This window comes from Podarcis tiliguerta, assembly GCF_965153285.1.
Source record: "Podarcis tiliguerta genome assembly, chromosome: 16".
NCBI classification, from domain to species: domain Eukaryota; kingdom Metazoa; phylum Chordata; class Lepidosauria; order Squamata; family Lacertidae; genus Podarcis; species Podarcis tiliguerta.
Genome location: NC_139549.1, coordinates 22418462 through 22442877, shown reverse-complemented (window position 1 = coordinate 22442877; position 24416 = coordinate 22418462). Strand labels below are relative to the sequence as shown.

Here is a 24416-nt window from a genome sequence, read left to right as displayed (position 1 = left end):
TGGTGCGAGCCCCCATACTTGACCCCTGCAAGGGTAATTTCTGCCGCAGCTGCTCCACAATATTTACAGGCAGCAGAATTGTGGGAAGAAAGGTGTTATGTACTGAAGTTCTCACCCTGGGCCAGCAGGGGGTTACTGTAGATAGTTATGCAAATAAGGGATCGAAAGTGACGTTCAGTGATTGGATAGTTTTAGAAAATTGTTACAGTTACGTTGTACTGGAGCTCTATATAAGCAGGCTGACTGAACCCTTCAGTTCAGTTCTGTTCTGGCCTGTGAATAAGCAAGAGCTGTTTGAAGAATCGCTGTGTCGTCTGATATGTTCACCCACAACTTAACAAAAGGAATTTATCTCTATCTCCATCTCTATCTCTATCTCTATCTCTATCTATCTCTCATGTGTCTATCTATCAACGATCTATCTATCATCTATCTATCTATCAACGATCTATCTATCATCTATCTATCTATCTATCTATATCTATCTATCTATCTATCTATCATCTATCTATCTATCTATCTATCATCTATCTATCATCTATCTATCTATCTATCTATCATCTATCTATCTATCATCTATCTATCTGTCTATCTATCATCTATCTATCATCTATCTATCTATCTATCTATCTATCTATCTATCTATCTATCTATCTATCATCATCTATCTATCTATCTATCTATCTATCTATCTATCTATCATCTATCTATCATCTATCTATCTATCATCTATCTATCTATCTATCTATCTATCATCTATCTATCTATCTATCTATCTATCTATCTATCTATCTATCTATATCATCTATCATCTATCTATCTATCTATCTATCATCTATCTATATCTATCTATCTATCATCTATCATCTATCTATCTATCTATCTATCTATCTATCTATCTCTATCATCTATCTATATCTATCTATCTATCTATCTATCTATCTATCTATCTATCTATCTATCATCTATCTATCTAATCTATCTATACCCATTTCCCCACCTGAAAAAAATCTTTTCCGAAAGATTTTGTAGAATAGAACTGTAGAGTTGTAGAACCCTTCTAGAGCTATTGGGTCCAACCTGCTTGGGGTCTCTTCCACACACACATGAGACGACTCCGGTAGTTGATTATTTCAGATTTATTGTCCATTACAAAGCCCTGGTCGGAGCTCAGCTAATTCAGTCATCCTCTGACGAAAGCGTTGCCAGAACTGAGCTCCTCCCCCTTCTCCCCCAACAGGAAAACCCCCACTTTCTCTTCCTGTTAATTTCGCGCTTCTCGGCTAATCTCGTGATTCTACGAGATTTGGGAGACGGCACTCCCTGTATTCCCGTGTCTGCGTCACTATCTGAGCTTAGCTTCTGTGTTCCTTCTCCTTGTGTCTCTGTGTGTAGAAAGTTCATATTCCTGCGGATAACTGCTTCTTCCCCTTCCCTCTGTGTCTGCTGTCAGAGAGAGACTTGCTCTGACACAATACCTGCAATTGCAACAAAAGAATTCCACCGCTGAACAGCTCTTATCACCAGAAAATTCTTCTTAATGTTTCATCAGAATCGCCTTTCTTGTCATTTGAAACCTATGGTTTGGGTGCTACAGAAGCACCAGAGCAGCAGAAAACAAGCTTGCTCCATCTCCCATGTGACAGCCCTCCAGATATTTGAAGATGGCTCTCATATCTCCTCTCCTTCTCATCTGTATACCTGTATACCTGAAGGAGCGTCTCCACCCCCATCGTTCAACCCGGATACTGAGATCCAGCACCAAGGGCCTTCTGGTGGTTCCCTCATTGCGAGAAGTGAGGTTGCAGGGAACCAGGCAGAGGGCCTTCTCGGTGGTTGCGCCTGCCTTGTGCTCCCTTTCATGAGCCGCGTGGAGTGTGTGTGTGGCTCTTGGGGGCTTTTCCCCGAGGAGGGAGAAGGGCAGCCCATCACTGACAGCCCATCACTGAGCTTGTGTGTGGCTCTTGGGGGCTTTTCCCGCCTGCCTCCCCCCTGCATTCGCTCCATAAGACACACACACATTCCCCCTTACTTTTTAGGAGGGAAAAAGTGTGTCTTATGGAGTGAAAAATACGGTAATTGTGGGGGCCACCAGGGGCGTCTTACCCATAGAGGCTAGTGGCTCGGGGCGCCAAGGCACCAAGTTCTGGAGGGCACTAGGGAAGAGGCAGAGGCTGGATGTGGTGCCTCCCGGCATCAGCTTGCCACCTTCGCCCGCCTCTGCCATGCTGCGCTGAAGCAGGGCCGCGCCCGGAGCCTCTATCTGCTGTGGCCACTGTGGCACAAAGTGGCCAGCTGAGCCAGGAGCCACCGCATCCAGCCTCCACCTCTTCTCCACCGAAGGAGCCGCCCTTCAGCCACTGCCCACCTCCTCCAGCCCCGCCAGCAGTGCCGTCCTCCCTAAAAAACTCTGGGAAATGGGGGGGGGGGGAGCGGAGGGAGCTTTGCACCATGGTGCTGCCTATGCTTAAGACGGCCCTGGGGGCCACACACCCACAAAGTCATTGAACCAAGCCGGCAGGTGGCAGTGGCATTGCCTTTGAGAGAGAAGCAGTTCAGCTCCATCCTCTGCTATTAACACTTATAAACGCCATCTCCAACTCCTTGAAGGTCTCCGAAAAATTTTACACGTCTCTTGGGAAGACAGGCGAACTTATACCAGTGTACTGGAAGAAGCAAAGATCACCAGTGTTGAAGCAATGATTCTTCAACATCAACTTCATTGGACTGGTCATATTGTGCAGATGTCTGATGATCGTCTTCCAAAGCAACTACTCTATTCCGAACTTAAAAAATGGAAAGTGTGGTGCTGGTGGTCAACCAGTGGCGTAGCGTGGGGGGTGCAGGGGGGGGGCCCGGCTGCACCGGGCGCAACATTGGGGGGGGGGGGCGCTCGCACTCGCAGCTCTCTGCCCCTACCTGGCTCACTCACTCTCTCTCACTGCAGTGCTGGCTGTGCGAATCCGATCCGAGCCGCCGGGTCGCCGCCCACTGTGGAGGGGAGGGTGCCAGGCGTGCAGTGCGGTGCGGAGAAAGAGCAAGGGACTATCTGGGGGAGGGACAGTGCAGCGGGGGGGGGGGGCGCAAATTACTTGCCTTGCCCCGGGTGCTGACAACCCACGCTATGCCACTGTGGTCAACAAAAGAGGTTTAAAGACTGTCTCAAGGCAAATCTTAAAAAATGTAGTACTGGCAATTGGGAAACACTGGCCTGTGAGCACTCCAGTTGGAGAACAGCCTTTATCATGCAAAATGACATCACGTGCATGCACAGAAGCGCCAAATCGCATCACGCGTGTGCGCAGATGCGGCGCTTCAGGCTGCGAACACTGTGGGTTGCGAACGTGCCCCCTGCACGGATCACGTTTGCGACCCGAGGTATGACTTTATTGCTATAATATGGATTTTTCTTTTTTTCTTTTGGGACAACATGACTACTTCTCCTCTTTTTTTTTAGCTTAAGAGCTTACTTGAGCCAACGACACCCACCCACCCATGTACGCGCCAATTTGCATGCATGCGCAAATGAACCACGAACGCTGGTGCATTCATAGCGACTGCCTCCACTTACTGTTTCTTGTGTTTTCTTCCTTCCTTCCTTTTGCCTTTGGGGCTTGGAGAACTAAATAAGAGGGTGGGGGGGAAAAAGTATAAGCTAATGAACGGGTAACTGACCATTCGATTTAGAGAGCTGGCAAAAGTTCAACGGGGGCATGTAAACATGTAGGAGCGCCACCGTGCTCGTTTATTTATTTATTTTTATTTCACACAATTTATATACCATTGATGGTAAACATCCCCCCCTCAAAAAATACCCATACCCTCAGAGCAGTAAAACCATAAAATTAGCAATAAGAACAATTAAAAACAACTATTTGGAACAGGGGTCAGCAAACATTTTCAGCGGGGGGCTGGTCTACTGTCCCTCAAACCTTGTTAGGGGCCGGACTATATTTGGAAAAGAAAAAAAAATGAACGAATTCCTATGCCCCACAAATAACCCAGAAATGCATTTTGAAAAAAAGCACACATTCTACTCATGTAAAAACACCAGGCAGCCCCCACAAATAACCCAGAGATGCATTTTGAATAAAAGCACACATTCTACTCATGTAAAAACATGCTGATTCCCGGACCGTCCGTGGGCCAGATTTAGAAGGCGATTGGGCCGGATCCAGCCCCCGGGCCTTAGTTTGCCTACCCATGATTTGGAACATTTAAAAAAACCCCTGAAACAAGTGGTGAACTAAAAAAAGGCATTAAAACACTGGGGAAACACTGTTTTGGGTGGGCTTATCTAAACAAAAAGTTTTTTAGCCCAATGTCAATGCACAGGGAGGGGCACGGGTGGCGCTGTGGGTAAAAGCCTCAGCGCCTAGGGCTTGCCGATCAAAAGGTCGGCGGTTCGAATCCCTGCGGTGGGGTGCGCTCCCGTTGCTCGGTCCCAGTGCCTGCCAACCTAGCAGTTCGAAAGCACTCCCGGGTGCAAGTAGATAAATAGGGACCGCTTACTAGCGGGAAGGTAAACGGCGTTTCCGTGTGCGGCTCTGGCTCGCCAGAGCAGCGATGTCACGCTGGCCACGTGACCCGGAAATGTCTCCGGACAGCGCTGGCCCCCAGCCTCTTTGAGTGAGATGGGCGCACAACCCTAGAGTCTGTCAAGACTGGCCCGTACGGGCAGGGGTACCTTTACCTTTTACAATGCACAGGGAGTTCCAAAGTGCGGGTTCTGCCACATTAAAGATGAATTCCTTACAAAAGCTAACATGCCGTGGCATCAGATCATTACCCAAAATGGTCCTTTGGCAGGAGCAGTGGAAGAATGCTGAAACTAGGATCAGCAACTAGGGGCCTTCTCCATTAGATCTGGTTGAACCAAAATGGTTAACTTCCACTGACCACTGGTGAGCTGGTTCAGCCTGTGATTCTAGAATTATTCCAGACAGTTTAGGCAAGTTCCCCCCCCCCCCAAAAGCCCTCATTATCCTTACCTGTGTCTTCTCTTCTTTGAAGAAAACCTGGAACATAAAATGCAAAATATTAATATTAAAATATAAATGATTAAACCAGGCAAGAGCATCACCGGCAGAATCAGCAAACATTTTGTGGGAAAACCAACCTCTGATAACCAACATACTTAGGCCTAATTAATTCTTGAAAGGGTTAATGGCATAGAGTAAGCTATCCTGCCCGGCTTAGCTGAGGTCACTTCCCCTCACCCTGGGAGGCAGAAGGTTACCAAGCCTTACCAGTCGACTTAAGAAGCTGAACTTGTGAAGAAGTTTGAGCTGGTTGCTCCAGTTCAGCTGCATGGCTCTCATCAGCCACTCTTGTGTTCCTATACTAATAATTTAGGAACTTTTACCACTTTGTAACTAAGCTAAGTTTTGCTGCCTGTGCAGATGTATGGAATAGCACATGAACAAGACCTTTGGAGAGTTTGTAAGTAAACCAATTTTTAACTTACCAAATATGTGGCTTTTTCTTACGCTGGGGGAAGTGGGAAACTTTGGAAGGAACTTGATCTCATGGTTGGCACATTCCTCCTAAATATGATTTTATCTCTATTTATGAATACTTAATAGTGTTACAAAAGTTGGGGGCCGCCCCCTTTCTCTGCCGAGCAGTGGCAAGAGGCCATGAGGTTCCGAGAACTCACCCAGGATCTCTGTTCCTTCGGAGAACTGAGACACAGCAGAGACCGCTGTAGCTTTAAGAAATAAGGTTTATTCCCCAATTTACACCTTCGGTCTGCATGGAGGGAGTCCCGATCTTATAGCAAGCTTATTTCAAGAGGGGCTTGTACCCCACAGCAGTGTAGCCTTGGAGTCCAAGGCCTCTCTCCCAGCCAGCAAGCAGCCAGCCTGCCCAAGATGGATCCCATTCCTTCTTCTCCTTTCTTCTTCCCTGCAGAACACCTTGCTAAGAAACTCTCTTTTTCTGTCACCTCACACCCAGTTATCCTGGCAACCTTCCAAATCCGCAGTCTCTGCTCACACCTCAGGGCAAAGAGGGACTTCCCTCACATTGCTAATGGCCCTCAAGGGCCCTGTATTGTTTCTTCCTGGCCCTAGCTTGGCCAGGTCATTTTGCATAGGCTAGTCCATTCCTCTGCAGCTTCTTCCTTCCCATCCCAAATCATCAAAATCTTACCATTTATTAATATCTAAGGTTTAGGAAAGAGGGTCCCCCCAAACCTATAAGAATTTATTTTGTATCAATACGAAACTTGCATCCCAACATGGAATATATTTTATGCTATTCATTAGTTTTTAAGTTCTTTTAAAAATGTGTTTTTTACTCCTCTTGAGCTTATGATTTTTCCATGATGTATTTCAGCTTGATGTTCTGTTTGCTATATTTGCAAATCATACTAATTTAAAAAAAGAAAAAAAATGAACCAAGCAAGGCAGCTCATATTTTATCTTGGCTCCATGACCGTTCCTGGCGACTTATAAAAGTTTGCCAAACCTAGGGACAATAGAGAGATTCAGTTGGGTTCCCGTTTTAAGGCTAAGGCAGAGGAAGCTGCCAGGCAGCTCCATCACCCTCTGGACAGCAGAGAAAGCAAGAAGATAGATGCGTGTGGGGGGTGTCTGGCTGAGGTTGGTGGGATGGTCCTGTGGGATGTAATCCACTGAAAGCAGTCAAGTACAACATTCCTTGTTTTCCTAGAGTGGACATGCAAGGGAATGTTTGGTCCAGCCAGTCAAAACTTCCTGTTCCTCCTCCTGGCCTGGAGCATCTTTCCTTGCATGTGACCTTTCCAGACCTGGTAAAAGGCCAAGGCATGCTGCCAATCTCTCCCTTTTCCATCTCCCTTTCATCCTGTGAACTGCCGGACTGCTAACTGCAGTTGCTAGGTCAACCCACATATGGGGTTAATCTGTTTGTACAGTGGTACCTCGGGTTAAGAACGTAATTTGTTCCGGAAGTCTGTTCTTAACCTGAAACTGTTCTTAACCTGAAGCACCACTTTAGCTAATGGGGCTTCCCGCTGCTGCCGTGCCACTGCTGCTCGATTTCTGTTCTAATCCTGAAGCAAAGTTCTCAACCCAAGGTACTATTTCTGGGTTAGCGGAGTCTGTAACCTGAAGCATCTGTAACTTGAAGCATCTGTAACCCGAGGTACCACTGTATATGCTTGTAACTTTAAGCCTTAAGCCTGCCTTCAGGGATCACACTGTGCTCTGCCTGATCATGAGTAAACTTGCTTTTTATTGCTTATGAATAAGACTGTGGTGTCTTTATTCTTTTAGGAGAGATTCATGGGGTCTTACCAGGAAAATATTAGAAGACATTTCAATCTGGACAAGCCAGATTGAATTGCGTATTGTCTTAAGAAACTCGTGCGAGTTTGCAATTAGTTTCCTACTTTTTAAAGGGGAATGCACTCTTTTAAGTAAAGGAACTTGCTAGCGGAAGTTAGGAAGGATATTAATAAACAATATATCGTCTCCTGCCACCCTGAACATTCCCACAGGTCTACCCTAACTGCCTAGTCTACCCTGCCTTTCCCTCCTGGCCACAGTGGGGATTGCGGCCAGGGGTAGGAGGCAAGTGAGCAGGCAATGGTGAGCAGAAGGACCAATAACATCTCTCCCCAAATCTGGAACCACCGGTACAGTGGAATCCTCTTGAGCAGGAGGAAATTTGGCAGGCCTTCAGGAGTGGGAGCGCAGCAGAAGAAAGACTTGCCTGTTTCTTTTTCTTTTCTTTGAGCTCTTCTTTTTCTTCTTCTTCTTCAGTGGGGAGGGGCTGCAGGACGGAGACCTAGGGAGAAGTCACAGAATCTTAGAATTGTAAGGTTGGAAGGGACCCCCTGAGGGTCATCTAGTCCACACACCCCTGCAACACCCTTTGCTGGATCAGGCCAAAGGAGCACCTAGCCCACTGTTCCGTTCTCACGGGTACCCAACCAGAGGCCTTTGGGAAACCCGTAATTTCTGAGATCCCTATTGGCAACCCATCATGGCTCCCTGGCAACTGTGGCTGTGTGATACACTTGGTGGCATTAGGCCTAAACCTCAAATCACAGGCTACTTGAGAGGCTGCCTTATCCTTTATACCCCCAGGTGTTAGGGACTGGGCAGAGGAGGAATGGTGGAGACCGCCTCCCCATCTTGACCCTTCCAGAGAAGAAGGTGACAGTTCAGAATCACAACAGGGGTTTGAGGGAGATCACAGCTCAGAGGCAGATGAGGGGGAAAGCTGGGAAAGAATGGGAGAGGAGGAAGAAGAAGCACCAGAGGGGGGATAGCTGATGGACACAGCTTCTTTAGAAAGCATTCCAGGCCCCCCCCCTCTCCCAGAACCCGGTGAGCATTAAAAGTAGGAGAGCAAAGAGCTCAAAAGCAGAGGGCACTTCTCAGCACCTGTAGCAATGACGTATGAGGAAGTGGGAGAGAGGGAGGGGATGGAGACTACATTGGGGCAAGGCTATTATTCCAAGATCCTGCATTCCCAAGCCTCTCTCTGTAAATACTGAATAAAAAGCAGTTGGTAAGGACTTTTCATTGTCTTATCCATTCCTGGTTCCTCGGCCGCCTGACACTGGTGCAGAAAGAAGCCAGTGGTGGATTTCCACTCACCTCCTTCTCTTCTTCCGCGTAGATTTCTTCTTTTTCTTCTTCCACTTGGCAGGAGGTGGTGTGAATTCCTCAGTACAGGATGGGCTTTGGACAGAGGAAGGGAAAGAGAGAGAGAAGGTATTAAGTTTGCATGATGACTACTAGCCAAGATGGCTGTGTTCTGGCAGCAAGAATACTTATCGCACAGTATTGGAAGACACAAGAACTACGCACTCTGGAAGAATGGCAGACGAAAGTAATGGACTATATGGAACTGGCAGAAATGACTGGCAGAATCAGAGACCAGGGAGAAGAGACAGTGGAAGAAGATTGGAAGAAATTCAAAGATTACTTACAGAAATATTATAAGATTAATGAATGTTAGAATGACATCAGATTGAAAGTGAAAGGTTATTAGTAAAAAAGTGTAAAATTAAAAGACTTAACATTTTAAGATATTAAGGAGATCAAGATAGATTAAGATATCAAAATTAAGATAAAGATCAGTTAAGACAGAGGGAAGGGATTTGCTGATCAAATATATGAATTGGAATACAGCGAGGGGAGGTGTGGGGAAGTCTGGGAAATCAGTTAATACAAGAAATATTATGAAGATGGAATTGTTTTTATTTGTTTTTTTCTTTTTCTTCTTTTCTGTTATGTTGTCATTTTTTGTTGTTTTGTATTTTTGTATTTTTGTATTTTTCTGTTATTTTTTGTTTTCTGTCCCCCCCCCCGTAAAAACCTTAATAAAATATTATATATATATAAAAAAGATGGCTGTGTTCTGCCCCCACTGTCAGAGGCAGTAGTCCAATGGGCCTCTGAAAACCGGTTGCTGGGAATCCCAAGTGTTGTTGTGTTCGTGTCCAGACTGCAGGCTTCCCACAGATATCTGGTCGGCCACTGTGAGATCAGGATGATGGACTAGGTGGGCCACTAGCCTGATCCGACAGGCTCATCTTATGTTCTCATGTTCTCATATGTCAATCATGGCCATCTGTCAACATCTTGACAGTTCTGATCCCCAAAGTACGGTTTCCTGTGAAGGATGGGGTCTTGCGGGAGATCCATAACGTAGGGTGAATGTTTAATTGCCATGTTCCGGGTAATTTAGTCATGCTTGAAATTAACTGTCTCCTCCAGGGATTTATTGCAGATCTAATGAGAGAGTTACTGTATGTTAACTGGCTTGGCACCAAGTTATTTAAGACATATTTATCGAGGTTAACAACTCTATAATAGATTTATACATTTGGCTCCTCTCAGTAAATATGTTTTAAAATAAATTAATCAGGCTTTAATTTGCATAGGATAATGGTTGCAAAGTACGGGCATCCGCCTAATTTATTTTTAAAAGAGACTTGGCAATGTTTATTAAATAGCAATCAATTACATAAACAGGAGATTTAGGCTGCAATCCCAAGGCTGGGACATGGTGGTGTGGAGCTGATGGAGGTTTGGTCACCTTATCCAAGGCTCTGCCAGGCTCTTGCCGGAAGGGCAGAAGTGAGAGTGGAGAAGGCCTCTTGCATCCCTCCATCCTTTCCCCGTGCACAGAGGTTTTTGCAGAGGTGCCCCATGCTATTGGTTGTCTTCCCCCAACTGCAGGCTAGTCATTGCGTTCTACACCAGCTGGAGGCAAGCGATTGTGAACAAGGGAAGCCCCACATTGCAGTAGTCCAGGGGCCATTGGATTGTAAGGCCAATTGCAAGAAGCCCTTGAAAAAATCACAGGGGGTTGTTCCAGCTATAACAGAGGCTTATTTATGTACTAGATTTAGGTTTTTTTAAAACCTCGCCCTGTCTGAAAGGCTCAGAACAGCCTACAACCAAGAAGCAAAACGCCATTGTCCTCTGTGTGAGGAAGGACCTCAGGCAAGGCCTTAAGGCAGGTGATGAGTCAACTTTGCCGTATCCAAGCAGCTCTGGATCTAGCTAGCACTGATAAGTGCCTACGTGCCTTTCTGAATTCATTGGACGGTAGGGTATAAACTGAATACATACATATGTACATATAGGAAAGAGCACCTGAAGTCACGATCCCATACACACTTACTTGAAAGTAAGCCCAACTGAGCACTGTGAGAGAATTATTTCTGAGTAGTAATTTTAGTTAGCTCTATGTTGCAAACCACCTTGAGCTTGAGGAAAGGCAGTGGTACCTCGGGTTATATACGCTTCAGGTTACATAAGCTTCAGGTTACAGACTCCGCTAACCCAGAAATAGTACCTCGGGTTAAGAACTTTGCTTCAGGATGAGAACAGAAATCATGCTCCGGCAGCACAGCAGCAGCAGGAGGCCCCATTGGCTAAAGTGGTGCTTCAGGTTAAGAACAGTTTCAGCTTCAGAATGGACCTTGAGAACGAATTAAGTACTTAACCTGAGGTACCACTGTATGTATATATATATATATATACACACATATGGAGAGGGAGAGAAGTTAGATAGGTAGACTGGTAACCTGAAGCGTCTGTAACCCGAGGTACCACTGTATATATATAGAGAGAGAGATTCAGTTAAGCGGCACCCCGAAATATTTCAGGGTTCAGAGCCAGCAATGAAGGATGAGTCACCGCGAGCCACTCAGCATGAAAGAGCCAAGATATTGACATGATGCAAGCAAAGGCAGCCAGCCTTTGTGTTCTTGATCAAGAACATACAGTCCCTCTCATGCCGTCCATTGCTATTCAAAAGCATCCACTTCACTATTTCCCTCTTGGCGAGGGTTTCAAAGATCCCAAAGAAGATTTGTTAAGTGATCCTCACAGCACCTGCTGCTGCCTTTTCCCTTTTTAAAAAAAATAAGTGGTGTGATGTGCTATTAAAAAAAATAATCTGCATCAAGGACTATCTTTACAAAGAACTCAGTCACCTTATTTCAGATCAAGCCGCCTTTTAAGAGGCTCGTGTTATCAGCAGATGAGCATTTGCTCTTGGAAAGCATGAATGCAATTCCAGGAATGCCTCCTTTGTCTAGCCCTACCTACTTCCTTCGGTCCTCGTGAAAGACGCTCTTAGAAGTGCTGGATGCTCCCAAGGTTCATCTTATGCCCACAAAGGCAGCACATGTGTTTTAAGCCTGGATAGCTCAGTTGGTTAGAGCGTCATGCTGATAACCCCAAGGCTGCAGGTTTGATCCCCGTATGGGTCAGTTACATATTCCTGCATTGCAGGGAGTTGGACTAGATGATCATCATGGTCTCCTCCAACTCTACAATTCTGTGATTCGGTGTGCTCTACCAACTCAGCAGCAGACCAGCTACCTCAGCTTGACCGAGCTGGTGATTTATATGTGCTTTGACTAGGACAGGAAGCACAGGTCGTGTTGATTCTCCTGTACAGCACAGGGGGCTATTTTTAAAAGAGGGGATGTGGGTGGCACTGTGGTCTAAACCACTGAGCCTCTTAGGCTTGCCTAAGGCCGGCGGTTCAAATCCCTGCGGCGGAGTGAGCTCCCGTTGCTCTGTCCCAGCTCCTGCCAACCCAGCAGTTCTAAAGCAGACCAGTGCAAGGAGATAAATAGGTACCACTGTGGCAGGAAGATAAACAGCATTTTTGTGCACATCACAGTGTCTCGTTGTGCCAGAAGCAGTTTAGTCATGCTGACCACATGATCCGGAAAGCTGTCTGTGAACAAACGCTGGCTCCCTCGGCCTGAAAGCGAGGTGTGTGCCGCAACCCCATAGTCACTTTTGACTGGACTTAACCGTCCAGGGGTCCTTTACCTTTTGCTACTTTAAAGCTATGGAGTCAAAGTCTGCTGGGGCCTGACATGGCTCAGATGCAACCTTCTCCAATGTTTTAATTCCGACAGGTAACAATGGGTTCAAGTTGGTGCTTTTCGTGTGGTTTATTTCTATGGATCATGGCATCTGTGTGGCTGGTGTAAGCTTAAAATGAAATATAACCCCTCACGAACTATCTGTGACCCTGCAACAGCCTCCCATCTAACAACATGACCTGGAATGAATAAGTAACACCCTGAATAGCTCAGCCGGTACAGCATGAGACTCTTAAGCTCAGGGTCGTGGGTTTGATCCCCACATTGGGCAAAAGATTCCTGCATTGCAGGGGATTGGACGAGATGATCCTCGTGTTCCCTTCAAATTCTACAATTTTATGATTCTATGACAGTCACAGCATACAAAGATTAGCAGCATACTAATCTTTGCATTTACCAGCAAAACTTAATTGTCGCTTTCCAGGAACCAGGCTTGGCACAGACAATGAACTCTCTCTCAGCGTATGTTTGTTATTCAAGAACGTGTTGTCTTTCCATAATTAGAGTTGTGTCTCCTCCATCTAACCTAACTTACGGAGGAAGGCGATCTCGCAGGTAAACTGGCTCCAAATTGTTAAGGGCTTTATATGCTCACTTCATGCCCACCTCTCATCTTTATTTGGTGAGGGTTTGGGCGTTTCGTCTCGTCTTGGAGGCCTCCTCAAGCTGATGCGGATTTAATTGCACCTCACTGATTGCAATCTAAGTCTAATTAAGAAAAGCAACTACAATGCACTTCAGGCCGATGCAGCGGTAAGCTCGAAATCTGGGCATCTGTAGCAGCCCCACCTCCCACCTTCCTGCTGCAGTTGGAAGCAAAACAGTTACGTGCTTTAATTCCGGGGACAGTTTGGCAAATAGGGCCCTTTTAAACAACAATCTGCTTCGCCGCAGGCTTCATTTCCCCCGCCTTCAAAGTGACAAAGAGCAAAGGCCGGTCGATAGCAGAAAGAAGCCACAAAGGATGGGGGCGGAGGGAGAGGGGCTCACGCTCTTTTTCATCCTCCTTTATCCGTTAGAAAGACTTTGGTCTTCAGACAGCGGAAGCAGGAGCAGAGGTGGGAGTGGTCTCCACGACTGTCCCCAGTGACAGGGTGGAAGGCAGGGAGTCCAACAGTAGGTGGCGCCAGAGCCAATGGCAACCACAGCCAACTAAATCTACTGTTGTCCCCATCCTCCTCCCTGCTGAGTTCTACAAGGGCAACACTGAGACTAAGGCCACATTGACACCATGCATTTATTATGGGCGGCCCTGTATTGGGAAGTTTTTAATGTTTGATGTTTTATTATGTTTTTATATGTTCTTTAAGCCACCCAGAGTTGCTGGGGAAGCCCAGGCAGATGGGCGGGCTATAAATTATAAAAATTATTATTATTGTTATTATTATTATTATTATTATTATTATTATTATCATCACTGTGATTCTACTTTAAATAGTCACAGCTTCTCTCAAAGAATTCTGGAAGCTGCATGCTCTAAGGGCCTCTCTTTAGGGTGGTTTGCCTTGAAGCAGTACGGTGATTTAGGCTCTATTTTTACTCTCTTCAAACTCCCTGACGTGCTTGCACTCAGGTGCTGAAAACATGAGGTCCAAGCCTACGCAGTGCCTTAAATGCATGGCAAGGACTACTTCTTAATTGCCACCCGAGCTTATTATATCCGAAAGAGAGACAAGCAATCTTGGAATGCAGAATCTTAAAATAAAAATAAAAAACCCAGGCTGCTCTGAAAGACTGCGGCAAAGACTGCACCGCGGGGAAGCCGAAGCATTCAGCTTTCTCTTGACTTGGATGTAAAGCCCTTTGCGAGGAAGTCGGCAACTGAGCCATCTCGCCAGCCTCTTGGAAAACACGTGGGTGCAAATGGGTCCCCTTTAGGCAGAACTCTCATTACTTCGCCATGTTTTATTGAAGAAGCGGCAGAAAGCATTTCAGAGAAAGCAGGAAAACAAAGGATGACTTAAGGAGGCATGTTCCTTTGCTGCTAGCCCTGGGTCTAATTACCAAGCAAGGCTAAACTAAAATAAAAAAATGCAAATACTGTTCTAAAAGCCTTTTGCACCAGCCATTTCAAAGGGTCTGAGATGGGCACTGACTGCAGGGCTGCTAGTCCTTGAATAACCTGTCTGCTATATGGAAAGGTTAAACAGAAGGTAGGCTGAGATCTGCTGGTAGATTCCTGCATGGTTTTCAGCAAATCACGGGGAACATTTGTCAGCCTGAGATCACATACCTTTCTGAGCAACCTGCCAGGGGAGCCACATGCCAGAGTTGGGCAGGGGAAGAGGCCAAAGATGCAATGCTAGAACTCATGGACAGCCACGAGTCAGAATGTTGGGAGGTTCCAGGACAGATAAAAAGAAGGACTTATTCACACAGTGCATCGTTAAGCTATGGAACTCACCCCTGCAGGAAGGAGCAATGGCCACCAACTTGTATGGCTTTAGAAAAGGATGAGACAGATTCATGGAGGACATGGCTATCAATGGCTTTGAGGCTTGGTGGAGGCTATGCTCTGCTTCCACAGCTGGAGGCAGCAGTGCTTCTGAATACCAGTTGCAGGAAGCTACAGGAGGGGGAGAGATGTTCTTGTGCTCATGTGCGGCATGCAGGTTTCCCACAGGCATCTGGTTGGCCATTGTGAGAACGGGATGCTGGACTAGATGGGCCCTTGGCCTAGTCCAGCAAGCTCTTCTTATGCTCTTAAGTGGCAACAACAAATGTGAATTCTACCTTTGTAAAGGTAAAGGGACCCCTGACCATTAGGTCCAGTGGTGACCGATTCTGGGGTTGCGACACTCATCTTGCTTTCTTGGCCGAGGGAGCCGGTGTGCAGCTTCCAGGTCATGTGGCCAGCATGACTAAGCCGCTTCTGGCAAACCACAGCAGTGCACAGAAACGCCGTTTACCTTCCCACCGGACTGGTACCTATTTATCTACTTGCACTTTGAGGTGCTTTTGAACTGCTAGGTTGGCAGGAGCAGGGACTGAGCAACGGGAGCTCACCCCGTTGTGGAGATTCAAACCGCCGACCTTCTGATTGGCAAGTCCTAGGCTCTGTGGTTTAACCCACAGCGCCACCTGCGTCCCTTTGTACAGGAGGCTTGGTTTCCACACACTAGCCCCCATTCTCTCCTCCACCCAGGCAAGCAAGAGGCACGGTCAGACTTCAAGGATATGTTCCAGCCAGGGAAAAACACTCAAGGAAGGTACAAAGCAGGTGTGGGCTGTGGAGAAGCATTGTGGCCTGTGGAGAGTCCCGAGGGGCAGATGGAGTGACCCAGAGGGCCGTATCTGGAGAGGCCTCAGGCCCTGAGTCTTACCTGCATGATTTGTGCTTAGCGTACTCCTGGCTGTCTTTCAACCTCACACAGCCATTGGTGCTAGAGGTCTCTTGAGTTTGGCATGGCTCCTCCGGGTGCTTGTTGTCTGTTGGAAGCGGCAGGCAGCTGAGTGCCTCAGTGCTGGAACAGAAGGAGGGAGAAGAAGAACCTTGTCAGTGAAACATTCACAGGGGCAGGCAGGGCTTCTGTTGCAAGCTCCATGGGGCAGAGAACTCTCAGGACCAAGAGAGCATGGCCATCTTGCCATCTGTTACCAATTTACTTTGGATCTGCCTAACCTGTACTGTTAGGGATCGGTGCCCACAAAGGAAGTGGCAATGGATGCCAGAGGCTCATCCAGATCAGGTCAAAGACAAGGCAAAGCAGATAGGACCATGGACACCTCCCAGGGCCACCTGCTACCTGAGCGTGGGAAGATGTTGCAGCAAAGGGCCATCAGAGATAGCAGAGCCACTGGGAGCTGTCCACGGTCCTGATTTTCTTTGCCTTTGACCTGACCTAGAAGTGTCTGGAATTCGTTTCCACATCCTTTGTGGGTCTCCAAGCCACGCCACCACTCAGTCCATCTAGCCCAGTGTTCCCCAAACTTGGGTCTTCAGCTGTTTTTGGACTACAACTCCCATCATCTCTAGCTAGCAGGACCAATGGTCAGGGATGATGGGAGTTGTAGTCTAAAAACAGCTGGAGACCCAAGTTTGGGAAACACTGATCTAGCCCATGTGGTCAGACTCCAACACACACGAGCCCCAGTCAGCATGAGTAATGACCAGGGGTGATGGGATTGAGTCCAGCAACATTTGTAGGGTCAAAGATTTCCCCATGCCTGCACTGTCAGGGCTGTGGATCTGGTGATTATCTTGCTACAGATTTTCCCCCTTCCTGTCTCCATGAGATTGTTCTGTAAAAACAGTGCTTGAGGTGGTTCAGAGCATATTGAAAGCAGTCCAAAAGACACACAGGTACTTGTGATATACATTCAGAACCCTTTAGTATCACAGAAGGCATAAAAGAGGCATCCCACTTACTGAATAGATCAGTAATAAAGTATTAATTTTTAAAACAAAAACAAATGAGTTTCAATAATAAATAAGAGTGGGGAGTAATAAAGCAGTAGTTGAGGGTGCAGTTTTGAAGATTCATTTTCAGCTTTTCCAGTGACAGGAGTATCTCTCTCTCTGACACACAGGCAGGCAGGCAGGCACACACACACACACAAATTCTGTTACAGCTTCACATCTATTCCCAGAGCTTCCTCCACAGGTGTTACCCCACTCTTCCAGGACAGGAACTTGACCTGAGGCACTTAAGGGAAGCTGCACTCCTTAGAAAGCTATAAAGTTAGCGGAACCTCCAAAAAGGAATCATTTACCTAAAGGTACAGGAGTGCCTGAAAACCACAATAGCATTTTTCCTGCTCACGTATGCATTTATTTACAATGGTACCTCAGGTTAAAAACCCTTCAGGTTACAGACGTTTCAGGTTATAGACTCCACTAACCCAGAAATAGTACTTCGGGTTAAGAACTTTGCTTCAGGATGAGAACAGAAATCGTGCGGTGGCAGCGGGAGGCCCCATTAGCTAAAGTGGTACCCCAGGTTAAGAAAGTTAAGAACGGACCTCCAGAACGAATTAAGTTCTTAACCCGAGGTACCACTGTATTTTTAAAGCACCAAGCTAGAGGACAAACGATGTTGATTCCAGGGAAGAGAGATAGCACAGAAGTTGTCTGAGTGCCCTGGTGGTGTCTGAGAATCTATGGCTGCCTGAGATGTTAATTTTAGCACATCCGTTTGCCACATTGCCCCTTCTGGTCCAGACCTCTTTCTCTCCCAGAAAAGTTGTGTTTGGCAGCTGGGATGAAAAGCTGTTAAACCAAATCAAGCCATCCATTAAGAAATGAGGGCTTGGGGGTGGAGGCATTGAGTGGCCAACCCCCCCCAGATTGATTGGGGCACTGGGAAGCCGGGACACACTTTCAGATTTGCACAAGCCAGTGGTCTTGTCAGGAAGCATTTAGCAAACAAGCAGTTCTTTTGTGCTGCGATATGGCAACTAATGACAGTCTGGGAGCCCCAGCCATGCATAGCTTTCCTGGAAGCAGGAAAGCAGCCCAAAGAGAAAGCTGGGTTGTCAGGGTGACATGCCATGCTGTGAGTCACAGATGTCGGGAGCGGGCTGGGAATGAAGAGGAGCAGGGAAATCGCAAGTTGGACCTGTGACAAAAAAATGTTGCTGTGTTGGGCAAACCCCTGCTCAGGGTTTCCAGCCAGCCATGCCCTTTTCCAGGAGGCTCCATTCCATTATTTCCAGGACACTCTATTCCTTTTCCATGCCAATGTTGCTGTGTGGAGTGGTCCTTTTTAGGGTTCCAGCCAGCCAGCCAGCCAACCATGCTGTTTTCCTTCTCACCCACCCCAGGGCACTCCATTCTTTTTCCATATAGAGGGCCCCTGTTCAGGTTTTCAGCCTGCCAGCCAGGACAGTCTTTGGGCAATTCTCCTCGATTAAGTTTCCTGCAGGGAGTTCTGCGATAATCCTTTCCTTTAAGATTAGAATAATCGTTCATATTAAATTGCAAATGCATTTCCCATCACAAACATGAAAGTCTACAAAGAGAAAACGCGCGCACGGACTCGCACACAGCCATTTATCTGCCGCCGCAAGAATCCAGCCCAAAGAGATTACTAGTATTTTAGGGCTCAGGGGAGCTTCGGGAATCAATGAAAAAGAATATTGGGCTGAAGCAAAAGCAGACTTTGATGGGATTGGGGAACAATTATTTGCATCAATAATTGCTCTCCACCCCTGGGGGAATAGTTCAGAGCTTGCTCCACAATTGTAGCACTACGTCGTCCTAAGGCCAGCTATGAATTAACCCAGGAAACAAAGATGCTATTTAGCAAATGCTGGAAAAAAATATTGTAGAGTTAAAAGTACATTGGGGAGGACTGCCCCTTTCTCCAAGCCGAGATGGTGCACTGCCAGTATTGCATTCAAAGCCAGAGTAACACCACACAGATATTCCTGGGGGACGGGGACGGGGGGAACGGGACAAAAACAGCAATAAAAAACACCAATCGAAATCCACCAAGGAGTGAGCAAGCTTTCACATTGCCCAAAGCTCTTCTTCAGACTGACAGATGAACAAAGAAAAAAAAAGAGGGGGGAGGGAATATTTTTGCCGCAAAGTAGGGCACCTCAATCTTTTCTGGGGCTTGAACCTGGGACTTTTTGCATGTGAAACAGGGGCATTACACAAGTGACCTCATCACTGCTCTTGAAGATGGTACCCTCTGAATTGGGTTGCTTCATTCTGCTGTGGGACGGTGCTGGTTCTGAGTGAGTTTGCTGGGCTGTTTCACTTTCTTCTTCTAGGGCTTATAAGGCGGTTCAGAAAAGGGCTACAAAGAGACTGTTGCAGATGTAGCGGATGTCTTCTGAATGAACGCCTGTGAAATTGCTGCGGTCCACAAATAGACTGATCAGGATGGAGCGGTCTTTTGTGAAGGAACACCTGCAAAATTGGCACGGGCCGCAAAGAGGACTGAGTCATCCATCCCTATTAGAAAGCCCCGAGGCATTAAGAGGGACTCGAAAGTCACAATTGATTGGCTAGCGCAGCGAGAAGCCACGCTTGGTCCAACGAGAGCCTGCAAGATCTTGTTTTCATTCTCTTCCCCCCATTTAATTTACAATCACAAAGTCCCTGTCCTCACAGGCAGAGGAGCAGCAGAGAGGGATATGATTGCCCTTTGGCACACCTTCCCATCACAAAGACACATCAATTGGAAATGCCAGCGGGAGGGACCTCCGAGATGATCTTCCCGGCTTGAGTGACTTGCAGTTAATCAAGGGGAGAATATTGCTCTGCGGCCTGAATGGCAGATTTCAAAATGCAGCCTCTGGAGAATGTGCTGGTTAAGGGGCATGACGTATTGGAGGGCAGAGGAACATATAATCAAACCCAGTAGGAAGCTGCAGGAGAAGCTCGTGCTTTGATGCATGCGTCTTCCACAGAGCTTCATAAAGGAGAAGAAACCCACGGAATGTGAGTTGTAGGGTGCCCCAGTCTCCTACCTCACAGGGGGGACAGCCCTCTTTTTGGAGGCATCTTCTCTTGGGTGGACTGGCTGGTCCAAGGCCAGTTTCAAGGTCAAGATGCCTAAGAAAAGTGAGCAGGCACTTCAAGTTGCCAGTCCTCAGTGTGTACCTGGGCAGCCAGTTGAGGAGCCACATGGTCCACTTGGTCACAATCCACATTGTGTTTCTGCTTAGATCAGTGGCTTTCAACCAGTGTGCCGTGGCACCTTGAATGATGGTCAGGGGTGCTGCAGGCAACACTGGTCTCTGTCTTTCTTTCTTTCCTTCCCTCCTTTGATGCCCTCTCCTGTCTCTGCCTCCCAAAGCCTTGCACAATTGTGTGTTGCAGCAGTCCTGGCTACAAGCTCCATAGGTGAATGGTGCCTCTGGGGCTGGCCAGGGGGTGCTGGTTGGCAGAAGTTGAGGTGGCCTCAGAGCAAGCAAGCAAGCAAGCAAGCAAGCGGGCAAGCGGGCAAGGGAGCCCAGCTATCCAATCCACCAGCCCTAGCTGTTGGGAAAGGACAGACAAGTTCCTAGGCCCCTGTGGGGCAGTGTGAAGAGGCACCTCTCTTTGGGGTGTGGGGGTGGGCGTGGGGCAGGACCAGAAGGAGAGAAGGGAAGGCTGAGGAAACACCCCACAGGGGAGGGTGTTCGAAAAGGGGTGAGAGGCTGTGAGCTCTGCAGGCAAGGGGTGGCATAACTGGGCTCCTGAGCTCCACAGGTGTGCCACAGAAAGAATGGAGTTGGTCAAGGGAGCTGTGGACTCAAAAAGGTTGAAACCCTCTGCCTTAGATCATAGTTTGCATCTCTCTGCATATCAGTTAGGTTTTACACAGCTGCGCCATCTTTTCTCCTCTTATTTCTTTAAATATTACTTTCTTCTCCTGCCCTTCAGCCTCTCCCAAAAGCCACTGGAGCAGTCTACAAGTCCCCACCATCAGGCTTATACAATCTAGAAAGAATCGACACAAAGGGAAAATAGATGGGGAGGGGAAATATGCAAACTCGGGTTCAAGTTCTTCGCAGGATGCTTTGGTCTCCTCTCACCCCACCCCAGAACTGCTGAGTGCAAGTGTGAGAGAGATTATGCACAGCATTCGTATAAATGCTCAGGCAGTTTGCATGCGCCTAAATAAGTGCAATGCCGTAAAATAATGCCTCTGGAAAGTCTGCAGTTTTAAGCCAGTTATAGTGCCCATTCCTTATGCCCAGCAAAAATTCTGCATTAAGAAAGGCTGTGTAACTCGGTGACAGAGCATGTAATCTACATGCAGTAGGTCCTGGGTTCAAACTCTGACATCTCCAGATATGGCAAGGAAAGACTCTTGTTTGACTGCCAGGGTTTCAATGTGGGCAACACTGAGCTAGTTGGGTAACAAGGTAAAGGATCCCTGGATGGTTAAGTCCAGTCAAAGGCGATTATGGGGTTGCAGTGCCCATCTCACTTTCAGACCGAGGGAGCCGACGTTTGTCCACAGACAGCTTTCCGGGTCATGTGACCAGCATGACTAAACCACTTCTGGCACAACAGAACACCATGATGGAAACCAGAGCGCATGGAAACGCCGTTTATCTTCCCTCTGCAGTGGTACCTATTTATCTACTTGCACTGGCGTGCTTTCAAACTGCTAGGTTGGCAGGAGCTGGGACAGAGCAACGGGAGCTCACTCTGTCGCGGGATTCGAACTGCTGACCTTCTGATCGGCAAGCCCAAGATGCTCAGTGGTTTAGACCACAGTGCCACCCATGCTAGTTGGACCAATGGTCTGACTAAGCATAAGGCAGGTTCCTACCAGACTGGCATTGGGTAAGCTACATGCAGTAGTGGAGACACTTTGTCCAAGTGGGGCCAGTGTGGCCCCAGGATCCAGCCCCACTGACGGCTGGATCAACCAGTGACAGTTTTGTTCCCATGATACCTCCACAGGTGGTGTTTACGGATGAATTTGGGCTTGTGCCCGGGTCCCAACTGGAACTGCTACACCATCTCATTCAACTTTAACCAGTTTAACTTTAACCTCATTTAACCAGTTTGGGGCTCCTGCCGTTTTTCCCATTACTGTTTATGAAACTATCCAAGGTCACTCTTCGCAAAGCTTTCTCCATAGGGGCTGACATCATACAGTCACATATATTGGTAATCAACAAAGTTTGTAGGTTCTTCCGTTCCAGCTAATTGATGCCTGACCTTCTCTGAAAGCCCCATTTAAAACTAAAACCCCTTTTGAAGCTAAGTCTTTTGGAATCAATTCTGAAATGTTTTCTGGAACCGGTGACCTGGGTTAATGACCAATTAGGGTGCATTAGTTAAAATGTGAGCCTTGGGCTAAATATGGCTCATAGGAGTCGATAAATAGGAGAGACTTCTGGAAGGAAAGTAGGGTTAGATCAGCCAGGAAGCTGAGGAACCTTTGCTTTCACCATGAAAAGCATTTATGCTGTCTCCAGCGCCTGGTATTCGCAAGCATTAGTGCCTCAGACCATGGAGACAGAGCATAGCCAGCATGGTTAGTAAATAGATAGAAATGTAGAGTAAGTTGGAAGGGGTCACAAGGGTCATCTAGTCCAACCCCCTGCATTGCAGAAATCTTTCATCCAAAGTGGGGCTTGAACCCTGGGATTAAGGGCCTCATGCTCTACTGACTGAGCTATCCAGCCTCATCTAAGTAGCCATCAATAGCCTTGTCCTCTGTGAATCTAATCCTTTTCTGAAGCTATCCAAGTTGGTGGTCCTCACTGCCTCTTGTGGAAGTGAGTTCCATAGGCTAATTATGGGCCGCATGAAGCACTTTCTGTTCTTTGTCTTGAATCTTCGAACATTGGCTGTCCAGAGAGAGAGAGAAAAGGGTTCTCTATTTAGCTCAGTTGGTTAGAGCGTGGTGCTGATAACGCCAAGGTTGCAGGCTTGATTCCCTTATGGGACACCTGGGGTTGGGCTAGATGATCTTCAGGATCCCTTCCAACTCTACAGTTCTTTGATTTTATCCATTTACTTGCCTATTCTCTGAATCAACATTTCCTCATAGGGGGAGTTGCTCCAGAAATAACAATGCAGAGTTTGAGCCTCAGTGCTGTCAAACAGTGCCTGAAACTGCTGCTATAGGAATAATTGCTAAAACACTTAACTCTGATCACTTTCTGGTTTGGATTTTCATTCCAAGATACCCTCCGCAAAGGGCACGTCAGGTCACAGCAAAGGTCAATCTAGCTCAGTGTTGTGTTGCGATACAGAAACCCAGTGCTCCATCAACTTCTTGCGTTTTTACTTTTTGCGTTTTTTAAAAAAAAACCTCAAATCAGTTCACTTCCCACTCAGAATCAGAGCAAAAATTTGCATTGCAATTTGCATAATATGCAAAGCAGACTTTCCATGCTTTCATGAACTGGAATATGACAAGGCTAGGTGAAAATTTCTCAGCAAAGATTCAATACCTGCTCGTGGATATATTTAGGATGGTTAAATTACCGAAAAGCATTTTTATATACATAAAAAAAATCAAAAGTATTTTAATGGTGTTGGCTGTGCCTGTAACCACAATGTTATCTACACAGGTCAAACAGTCAAGGTGATTTTCTCCTTTGGCATGTATGCTATGTACACAAGGCTTGTTCACAGTGCAATCCTAGGCATTCCTACTCAGAGAAAGCCCTATGAAGTTCCAGGGAAATTTCTCCAGACCCCCCCAAGTGTCCCTGTTTTCCAGGGACAGTCCTGGATTTACAGAAGCTATCTCAGTTTCTCGTTTGATCCCACAATGTCCCACTTTTCCTTAGGACGTCCCTATTTTCACTGGAGAAATGTTGGAGGGCACCCCCAAGCTAAGAAGATAAGTAACTATACAACCTTTAGAAGACTTCTGAAGGCAGCCCTGCATAGGGAAGTTTCTTTTTTAATGTTTAATGTTTTATTATGTGTTTATATATGTTGGAAACCTCACAGAGTGGCTGGGGTGACCCAGTCAGATTGGTGCGGTATAAATAAGAAAACCATCATCATAATCACCATTGAATAGGACGTCCCTATTTTCATCGGCAAGGGATACGGGTGGCGCTGTGGGTTAAACCACAGACCCTAGGGCTTGCCGATCAGAAGGTCGGCGGTTCGAATCCCCGCAACGGGGTGAGCTCCCAGCTCCTGCCCACCTAGCAGTTTGAAAGCACACCAGTGCAAGTAGATAAATAGGTACCGCTCCGGCGGGAAGGTAAATGGCGTTTCCGTGCACTGTTCTGGTTCGCCAGAAGCAGCTTAGTCATGCTGGCCACATGACCTGGAAGCTGTACGCCAGCTCCCTCGGCCAGTAATGCGAGATGAGCGCTGCAACCACAGAGTCGGCCACGACTGGACTTAATGATCAGGGGTTCCTTTACCTTTACCTAACTTTGTTTAGGGCTGCAGCCTTAAAATCATCTCTCTATCCATCCTACACAGTTTGCAGAAACAGTGAGTCAGGTAAAGGTAAAGGGACCCCTGACCATTAGGTCCAGTCGTGACCGACTCTGGGGTTGTGTGCTCTTGTTGCTCTATAGGCCGAGGGAGCCGGCGTTTGTCCGCAGACAGCTTCCGGGTCATGTGGCCAGCATGACTAAGCCACTTCTGGCGAACCAGAGCAGCACACAGAAATGCCGTTTACCTTCC

At 47.1% G+C, this 24416-nt stretch overlaps 1 protein-coding gene and 1 long non-coding RNA gene across 2 annotated transcripts in view; one reads left to right on the top strand and one right to left on the bottom strand.

Annotated features, from left to right (window-relative positions):
- Positions 1-4952, top strand: part of LOC310666768 — a 45330-nt gene extending 40378 nt beyond the window's left edge. The window contains exons 2-3 of the long non-coding RNA XR_014506023.1: positions 3964-4347; positions 4722-4952. This is a non-coding gene — a long non-coding RNA (uncharacterized lncRNA). The remainder of the gene's footprint in view (positions 1-3963; positions 4348-4721) is intronic.
- Positions 1-24416, bottom strand: part of SRRM4 (serine/arginine repetitive matrix 4) — a 117085-nt gene that overhangs the window by 27440 nt on the left and 65229 nt on the right. The window contains exons 2-6 of the mRNA XM_083417781.1: positions 15679-15819; positions 8592-8675; positions 7699-7773; positions 4992-5018; positions 3572-3622 (exon numbers count right to left, since the gene is read on the bottom strand). Coding sequence (XP_083273907.1) covers positions 3572-3622; positions 4992-5018; positions 7699-7773; positions 8592-8675; positions 15679-15819 — 378 coding nt within the window. The remainder of the gene's footprint in view (positions 1-3571; positions 3623-4991; positions 5019-7698; positions 7774-8591; positions 8676-15678; positions 15820-24416) is intronic.